The sequence below is a fragment of the Haliotis asinina genome, chromosome 8, assembly GCF_037392515.1.
Source record: "Haliotis asinina isolate JCU_RB_2024 chromosome 8, JCU_Hal_asi_v2, whole genome shotgun sequence".
Taxonomy (NCBI): domain Eukaryota; kingdom Metazoa; phylum Mollusca; class Gastropoda; order Lepetellida; family Haliotidae; genus Haliotis; species Haliotis asinina.
Window position 1 is genome coordinate 17079224 of NC_090287.1, and position 9521 is coordinate 17088744.

At 40.9% G+C, this 9521-nt stretch overlaps 1 protein-coding gene and 1 pseudogene across 3 annotated transcripts; both read left to right on the forward strand.

Annotated features, from left to right (window-relative positions):
- LOC137294482 (uncharacterized) lies at positions 1–911 on the forward strand (annotated as a pseudogene).
- A 5371-nt stretch (positions 912–6282) lies between these two features.
- Positions 6283–8848, forward strand: LOC137294135 (uncharacterized). 3 transcript variants are annotated; one of them, XM_067825113.1, is made up of 3 exons: positions 6283–6406; positions 7476–7534; positions 7782–8848. In XM_067825113.1, exon 3 carries the CDS (start codon positions 7790–7792, stop codon positions 8711–8713), a length of 924 nt encoding a protein of 307 aa, XP_067681214.1. In that variant the 5' UTR covers positions 6283–6406; positions 7476–7534; positions 7782–7789; the 3' UTR covers positions 8714–8848. The 3 variants fall into 3 exon arrangements, with proteins under 3 accessions (XP_067681214.1, XP_067681213.1, XP_067681215.1); XM_067825112.1 differs by having other exon boundaries at positions 6311–6396; XM_067825114.1 differs by having other exon boundaries at positions 6356–6406; positions 7476–7555.
- The last annotated feature ends 673 nt before the right edge of the window (positions 8849–9521 follow it).

Consider the following 9521-nt stretch of genomic DNA (forward strand, 5'->3'; position numbering starts at 1 on the left):
ATGGTGGACATTCCGTTCTGTTCCGAAGTTCAGTCTTGCTACAAGCTACAGAAGGAACTGGCTCAGGAATTACGTGTTTTTGCCGAAAACCTGAAATCTAAACAGAGAAACGTTGACATAGCAAAACTCACATCCTCAGCTGGGGTACCGTTGGTGGAGGTCTTGCAATCGCCGGCATGGTTATGGCCCCCTTTACTGTTGGGGCCTCATTAGGCCTGACCATTGCTGGAGGTGTGGTCGGAGGAGGGGCTGGCGTGTCAAGTATATTTTCCATGTTTGATGACCGTCACATTACTGATGACGCTGAAAAATACGTATCTCAAAGACTTCGTAATTACGCGAAAAAGTCTAAAGATATTAAATCAAAACTGGAGATGCTAATTGCGACACTGCAAAAACCAGAGTGGGCTGATGTTATTGAAAGGAGCACTGATATCAACAATGACACTAAGGACGATATCATTGAAATTATCAGAAGCGCTGAAAAGATGTCGTTTCCGGTGGGTGTTGTAGGCAGAGGAAGAATTGTTATCCTATCAGCCAAGGACGTGGTTGAATCGGTAATCAAGGCTGTTAAAATTACCAAGACAACTAAAAGGGCTGTTGGTGTGGTCGAGAGAATTGCAGTTCCTGCTGAGGCATCTGTCAGGATTTTCTCAACTGGAAGGTCTGTAGGAACGGCTGCCGATGTTGGCACTGACGTCACTTCCGCCGCTGGAAAGGCTGCTACTGCCGGTAAAGCTGCAAGAGCAGGGGTTAAGGTCGGGGGTCTGGCTCTTCCCTTTGTCGGAGTGGCAGTAGATCTCGGTGCTGTTATTTACTACAGTCATAAATTACGCCAAAACAAACACTCAAAGATTGTAAAGAACATCCTTGAAGTGGCTAAATGTCTGGATACAGAACGAGAATAGAAACAGCCACAATCAAATCCAGATTACCTTAGAAATACATGTATGGTGATATGTAAATCGTGTCAGCAGGCCCGAGTGTTAGTTGCCTCCTACAAGCATGGGTTGCTGAAGACCAATTCTAACCTGGAATACCACAAAAAAAGACTGCGACATCCCTGTACGACACAGTTCGCGTCTATCCTTGTTAGTGTTATTTTTTCTGCTTACTTCTGCTACCGCTCAATCTTGTGGTTTGGACTCAATTCCAATTTTGTCTTGCTAATCGCTATTTGAGCAAATTATTTTCATTAAAGATGTAAAACTTGTTCAGAATCTCATTACATTTGTGTATAATTGTATGATCGTATAGTTCACATTCTTTCTACACATATGCTTATCCTTACACCATTTACTAACTCATCTATAGATATTCAGTATCCCTTAATTCTTTCAGTAATACTCGAATTTCTGTGTGTAGTTGCACTTACCCACGTCATGATCGTTTGTTGAACGGTTGTTGAATTAATTGTTGCTAGCTTGATTATTGTTTATGATGAGCTTCCACCTTTGTGTGACAAATGGTTGATAACTTCAATGTGGTTTTGCCATCCTGGAGAGATTTCTTCATTATAGGATGTTGCACAAAGGATAACAAACTATTAGAATTCTATTTAAATATTTCACATTACATAGTCTACATCACGAAGGAACAGAAATATATGAAATCAGTAAATGAGGATGTTTGCCCTCTGTAAAACTGATAGGTTGTTCTAGAATGTGAGCAGTCAAAGAATTCTGGTTGAATGTGGAATTACACCTGAACTCTGAAAAGCGGACACGTGGGCTATTCTCTTGGGTTTCCCAGCCACATTTAATTTGATTACCCACTTCAGATGATACAATGACAAAAATCTTCAAGCAGATATATTCTACCGAACTGAAAAAATCTCTATCCACAAGAATTAGAAAGGGTTATGCGTTTCAAAAATGGCTTCCATTGTTAAAACTCTGGGAACAATTACATATCCTTTGATTTCATGCCTTTGTTTGTAATCTCCTTTATTTTTCATCGTTTCTGTGTCCATCACTTTAACTTTGTAACATTAATCATATGCTTTCACAAAGATGTGTTATGCAACCTCAGGTTAAGCCTTTTCTTAAGTTCTACTGTGTTTTAATACCTTTTTGTATGAGACTTTTCCCATTGGGTGTCTCTCTATGTCCGAGAATTATTGCTTATACAATACTTATAGTCAATGTAATCCATATTATGTCTCTGAATACAAACACGCAGCTTTGTAACCTGATTGTACTGAAATAAAAATACATCTTTCCCCTAAATGTAACAAGATGTCATTACTTCTTGATTGCCACATACCCCAGAAACGCCCTGCTTAACATGTGATGTGAACCTTTCTACCCAGACACAGTGCTGTGCCGTTGTACTGTATGGTAGAGATTGCTGAATGAACGGTGTTGTACTGGATGGTAGAGATTGCCGAATGAACAGTGTTGTACTGTAGCATAGTTATCTTCGACCGATAGCAAGTCTATCTTCAACCTCTAACGACAATCATCTACTTATATTGAGAAAGATCAACACAAATTCACATGTAAAAGAATAATTATTTAATTTATCAAAGGTGTATCTCATACGACTTATTCTAGATGTGTATATGTATCTGTGTGCCAGGGTATTGACCTAGGAGGCAACTGGGCAATCAACGCTCTCAGTAGTGAGGTTTAACGTGTTTTATGCAGATCACATATTTTATCATTTAATAAAAAAAAAACATACTGAAAACAACTAATTTTCATTCACTTCGTCTCTGTTGTAAGATGTGTTGAGATAGTAAACTTGTCTACTGATCTGTTCAGTATCACGTGATGATATAGAGTCAGACCATGTTAGCGTCGTCAAAACACACAGTGATACTGATCAAACACAGGCAAAGCTTTCGGCTTTGAGTGAGCGGACAAAGCATGATATCTTAAACAGCTAAGTTCACAGCGGCATGTGACTAGTGAGTGACAGGGTATCCATTTAGGATGTCATTCATTGTAGTCCCCGTTTCCATTTTCTCGCATGCTTATGTGTAAATATTTGTGATCCTTCGAAACAAACACCAAACAGTTATGCGTACGGGGCATATTTAACTGGTACCCGAGTCTTGTCTTCAAGGGGCTGTATTCAATATTGCTCTCACTCACTGACTCAATCAATCAACTTTTCAATCAATCAATCAATCAATCAATCAATCAATCAATGCGTGTCTGTGACTGTGCAGTTAGAGTAATCACTATCTGCTAGATCCACACATGAATATGGCTTTCATTTAGATTTCAGAATGAGTTGTCAAATGGGCCCCTGAAGACCTAAAGACGTGCGTATATGACACGTTGACACTGTGTCATCTCTGAGTTTCAATGATTCATTCATAAAACTTTCACCAATAGTTAGCTTTTCAGACCCGACGATGTTTGTAAAGCAATGGTGTTTAACTATGTCCCATCCTTTATTAAAGATGGACGTCGTGGAACTAGCGTTTGAGAAGTGTAATTCCAATAAGCACTAAAGTGCGTTTTGGTAAACGCCAGTTTTAGCAACATTCCAGCAATATCACGGTGGGACATCAGAAATGGGCTTCACGTATTGTGACCATGTGTGGAATCGAACCCATGTCCTCAGCGTGACGAACAAACGCCTTAACCACTTGACTACCCCCAACGACCCAGTATGCACAAGAGCGGTGTGAAGCTATAATATATATATTCCGGGTTTGTTATGAATACAAATCAGTGGCGAATGCAGAATTTTGAGGAAAGGGTCGGTGCACACAATTGCCAAGTCGCAGGTCGTCTGTGTGTGTGTGTGTGTGTGTGTGTGTGTGTGTGTGTGTGTGTGTGTGTAAAACGAGAAGGTAGGGCGTTCACACACTGCGTGACCTTACCAGCCCTAAGCCTATCCTTTGCTGGGTCCGTCAGTGCAACACCTATTAATCCGTTTGATATTTATATGAATATCTGCAAATTAAAATTATATCGTCAGTACAAACACATCATAAATCCGTGTTGGTACCCACCGCCCATTACAGCTTATTTGGCAATTGGATGGTCGGCCTTAAGACGTGAAACGTGGGTGTCCATGATCATTCTGTCAACTGGTTTGACTCCGGGGATTAGATTATGCACCTATAGGTGGCTGACTGCGTCGTAAAACAACAAACTGACATGTATGTTATCTCTGATAAGAATTCCTCGGGTGTATATATTCCTCGTACCATCCACACAATTCTGATCCGGTTGTTAATCACTTCATTCATTTTCTTTACACAGTACCATGGCTCCTAATGACACAAAACCCGACTCAATGTTTTTTGTCCAAGACTGCTGGTACCCACGTGGAGTAGCATGTCTAAAAGAAACTCCGTTTCACATGGAAATCTCATTTTAACCGAGAATTCCTTGACGCCAGTAGTGCTGGGTTATTTCAAAGGGTTAATATAATTCTTACAGCAAACTTTGAAGATTTGCACTTGACTTTCTTTGTGCGTTTAGTATCTTCTGTGCTGTGTGTATCTAAATTAGAAAGAAAAGACAGAGCCAAAGCGACACTCACATATCAAAACTGTTTGAAACGGCCGTAAAATTTGGAAAAAGGGCCGCTGGAGGAAGATCAAACTATTCGCATACACTGGAAACCGTGCTATCATATTGCTCGAGATGCAGCAAAGAACAGTCTCTGCAGCTTCCATAGGATATCTGTCCAATGTCAACAGAAGACTCTTCTGGTGAGCTTAGTACGACAATATAACAGGGTATTTAGCAATGTAACAGGGTCTTCAGCAAAATAACAGGGTATATAGCAATATAACAGTGCGTGTAGCAATATAACAAGGTATATAGCAATGTAACAGGCCTAGGATGTACAGCAATACAATATAATACTTAGTAATATAACAGAACCAGCAGCAATGTAACGGGGTATTTAACAGTACAACAGGGTATCTAGCGATATAGCAGCATAAACAGCAAATATAACAGGATATACAGCAATATAACAAGGTATCTGGCAATGTAACAGGCTATACGTCGCCACATAACTGGGTTATAGCAATGTAATGGGGTATCTAGCAATATAACAGGGTACATGTATATAGTAGCCGGATATACAGCAATATAACCGGGTATCTAGCAACGTAACAGTTTATACATCAATATAACAGGATATCTTCCATATAACTGGGTATACAGCGATATAAGAGCGGTATACACCTTGTCATTGTTGGAATATCAATATATGTGCAACTGCACACAGGTGAATCTCATCTCATTATTACTACAATTCTACCTTAATGGTCGAAACATTCAGTTATCGTTTCTAAAATCAAATTTCGAATTCATCCCTTCACACTTTGTAGAGGATACGTTTTGTGGACGATTATGGTAGCAACGTCGGTCTAGGAAACTCTTCGGGTAGGTGACAATGTTTTGGCAGCTTGAGTCCTTAACGGTTCTATGACTCCAATGCTGACCCACCGCTGAGCATCTGCAACACATGTGGTCTTACTTTGGGCAAGTGACTTTGTTCACAATAGCTTCATCAAGCAGTGAATGGTTACCTGGTTGAATGAGATAGCCAAGCGACAGTAAACTCACTTGCGAGGCAGAGACAGTTTGGGTTGTAGTGTACACTGATCCATTGATTGAGGTAATAATGTTAGCGCTTTGAGAATTCACCTTGTGTGTGAAGGTTAACGGAAGTGTCCAAATTCTATGTATGGCATTTTGTTTATACGTACTCGTTGAATCACGGGCGACAAATGATATGCTGAAACATACTTCGCGGAATCCAAAAAGGAAATAGTCTTCCGCAACCTATGTTTGTCGTGTAATGGGCGACTAACGGGTTCGGGTGGATATGGTGACTTGTTTCATGCATTACATAGCTACTACATAGATGATGATCATAATGTCACTCACTAGAATGTCTGGTCCAGATGCCATTATTCACCGAGTGCGGCATCAAACATACCAAAAGGAATACGAATTTCTCAACATTTTTAAAAAATTTTATGCAGACTTTTACCCGCTACCGCTAAAATATCCGCTACCCTAAAATCTTGGAGTGGAGTCCACTAGTGAAACCTGTCAGTATTCACTTTTTGTTTCCTGGTTCTAAGCAATGCAAATTGATGCTATTTAGTGTTTGTATACAAGCGGTGGCGGTGGGGTAGCCTAGTGGTTAAAGCTCTTGTGCCTCACTGCGAAGACCTGGGTTCGCTTTTCCTGGAATACTACTAAAGCGGCGGAAAACCCAACTCACTCACTCAGTGACTCACACACGCAGGCCATTGTGAACTATGCTAGGCCAGACAATGAAATCCTCAACACTCGAGCATCCGCCTTGCTGTGCGACTGACGTGACACCGGGGAGCCTTCATAGAGAGGGTGTAGATATGGACGGCTTCACACGACGCACAGGAACACAACAGTCACGCCACAGGTGATCACAGGTAGATCTTTTTCAACCGAATGTTGACTTACAAATTCACTTTACACATACCCACGTCGAAATGTCATGTAAAATAGCATGGTGAAATTCACACATCAACTCATAGAGGAAAGTAACCCGTACCTTTCATGTTTACATTTACTTGAGGCCGAATGGACTAGGTGAGATATATCTGATCTTTTTCATTTAGTTGTTTGATAATGTACAAAAGTAATAAGCCACAGTATTAACTGTTCGCGTTCTTTCAAAGTTTGCCTCCGTTTTGTCTGTCGGGTCAGCATGTGTGGGGAACGTATGGGGATGTTTGACGACAACATGTACAGATAGATAAGGGATGTACGGTTCAAGTGCAGTTTACTTCCGCGTGTAGCGCTACGTAAACCCGTGCTGCTCGGTATATAACTTTACAACAACAGACTAATCTGGGTCACGCTGAAAACGTCAGTACGGCCATACACATTCAAGGGCAAAGGAAAGCGCACTTCTCAGTTTATGCTTCATAAGTTTAATTTTCAGTTAAACATTTTGTTCAATTAGCAGCAATTACACTTGGGTAAAACAAAGTATTAACACTGTTGCTTAGTGGGAACTGAAAACTACTTCCACGTGCTTTTTTATAAATAACAATTTTACAACTAATCAATTTGAACGTATTTTTCCAATACATTCCTGGCTTGAATACATCTCTGCCCTAATGTGTTACTGTCTGTGGTTACTGCTACGTGGCTACTAGCGGTTTTTGAGACGAGGATTCCTTAAGATTTTCCATGTTCTAACATCTGAAGAAACAGTTCATTTGTCTTATTTCAATGGAATGATGATAGCTCTTAGGCTAACAACTAGCCTCTGAAAAGAACATAGTTTGCGGAAAACAAATGTTCACAGTAAAGAGAATGCAAAATAATGAAAAGGAGCCCTGAAACTTTCAACCTATGGACATCTAGACTTGCTACTAACATATTCTAGGCTCGCATGATCAATCTTGGATTAATTTATTTCGTTCATGGTCTGTATTGCAGACGAGGTAAGCTTTAACCTATTTAAAAGCTAGTTATCCTCAAATGTTTCAGGATCGTCCCTCTATCGGTTTCGGGGGAAAAGGATAAAGTTAAGGAGACGACGAATCCAGGTGAGGTTTATTACAATCCGGGTGAGTTTTATTACAATCCGGGTGTCCATTTTGTAAAAAGAAGACGTTAATAATTTTGCCTGAATTGGCATACATTTCATGACAGTCGTCTGTCTGAAAACACGTACTTTGTAAAGACAGTCTGTTTATGTTATGACATATTTTTGAATGGAAATAGTTTCAGAAGTATTCGAGAACCCGACGTTTCGATCATCACAACTAAGGCGTGTTCTCTCTTACTTCACAGGTTTCAAAATGGAAGAAGTGGACATTCCGTCTTTCTGTTCCGAAGTTAAGTCTTGCTACAAACTAAAAAAGGAACTGGCTCAGGAATTACGTGACTTTGCCGAAATCCTGAAATCGAAACAAAGAAAAGTTGACATCGCGAAACTCACATCCTCAAATGTGGGTGTCGTTGGTGGAGGTCTTGCAATTGCCGGTCTGGCTCTGGCCCCCGTTACTGCGGGGGTATCATTAGGCCTGACCATAGCTGGGGGCGTGGTCGGAGGAGGTGGTGCCGTGTCAGGTTTGTCGTCCATGATTGTTGAGTATCGCATCACCAAGAAGGCTGAAAAACACTTATCTCAAAGACTTCATGATTACTCGGAAATGTCGGAAGATATTAACTCAAAACTGAATACGCTAATTAAGACGCTGCAAGAACCAGAGAGGATTGTTCTGCAAGGTCAAATTGAAAAAAGTACTTTTATCAACAATGACACAAAGAACGATATCATTGCAATGATCAGAAGCGCTGGGAAAAAATCATTTCCTCTGGGTCTTGCAACCAAAGGAAGAGCAGTTATCCAATCAGTCGACGTCGTGGTTGACTCGGTAATCAAAGCTGTTAAAATTACGAAGGCAACTAAAAGTGCTGTTGATGTGGTTGGAACTATTGCAGCAGGTGCTGAGGTATCTGCCAGGGCTGTCTCTGCTGGACGGGCTGTAGGGACAGCTACGGAAGTTGGCACTGACATCACTTCCGCTGCTGGAAAAGCTGCCACTGCCGGCCAGGCTGCTGCAGCCGGAGTCAAGGTCGGGGGTGTGGTTCTTGCAGCTGCCGGAGTGGCAGTAGATCTTGGTGCTGTAATTTACTACAGTCGCAAAATACACAAAAACGAACCCTCAAAGACTGTAGAGAACATTTTGAAAGTGGCAGATTGTCTGGACACAGAATGATGGCTGAAACAGCCATAATCATCAATCCCGGTTAACTTAACATGCATGCATGAGAAGATTCAACCACATGTATGTACTGCTTATTGATGATGTTGAATAAATCACCTTTGCCTAAATCAAACGAAAAAAAAGAAAGCAAGAAAATTACAGAGATTTTCCCTTTGAAAATCCCTGGGCCCCATCAGCTTAATGGGTTGGATAGTCGGACTCCGTGATTTGGTTAATGACTGGGTTGATAGCTGATCATCGCAACCCGACTGTATGACATGTTGCTTACCTGTTACTGGCGTGTCTTCTGGTTCGAATTTCTGTTATTTACAGGAAGACATCGTGTAGTTGATATATGTCTGAAAGCATAGTTCAGCAAGAAATCAGTCGAATACTTCACAGTATCTACGTAACACATGACACTCAAATAATCTAATAGGATCAGAACAGTATCAGAGAGACAGTGACATTATTACATTACAGATTCAACCAGGAATGACAGTCACATAGATCTATCCCCGTCTGGTGAGAGAGTGGGGTGTGTGTGTGTGTGTGGGGGGGGGGGGGGGGGGGGGGGGGTCTCGAGAAAAGAAATCGTGTGCTCGGAATTTTATGTATTATGAATAAACACATCATGTATTGAGAAATATGTTGCTAATTTACCATTTTAGATGGGGAAATAATGCGACATATACAGACCTTGACAAATGTCGCTCGGTAACAATGTACGAAACTCTTTTTCTCCCATTCATTTAAGCTCCCAGTGGGACCATATGCTTCAGTTTGACATTCACATTTAGAGAAGAAATATAATTAGCGT

Excerpts from the sequence above, each read along its gene's own strand:
- LOC137294135 (XM_067825112.1), top strand. The coding sequence starts at position 6,350 with ATGGACGGCTTCACACGACGCACAGGAACACAACAGTCACGCCACAG. Across the intron at positions 6,397-7,475 it reads ACACAACAGTCACGCCACAG|GATCGTCCCTCTATCGGTTT; the intron begins GTGATCACAGGT and ends CAAATGTTTCAG. Across the intron at positions 7,535-7,781 it reads TAAGGAGACGACGAATCCAG|GTTTCAAAATGGAAGAAGTG; the intron begins GTGAGGTTTATT and ends CTTACTTCACAG.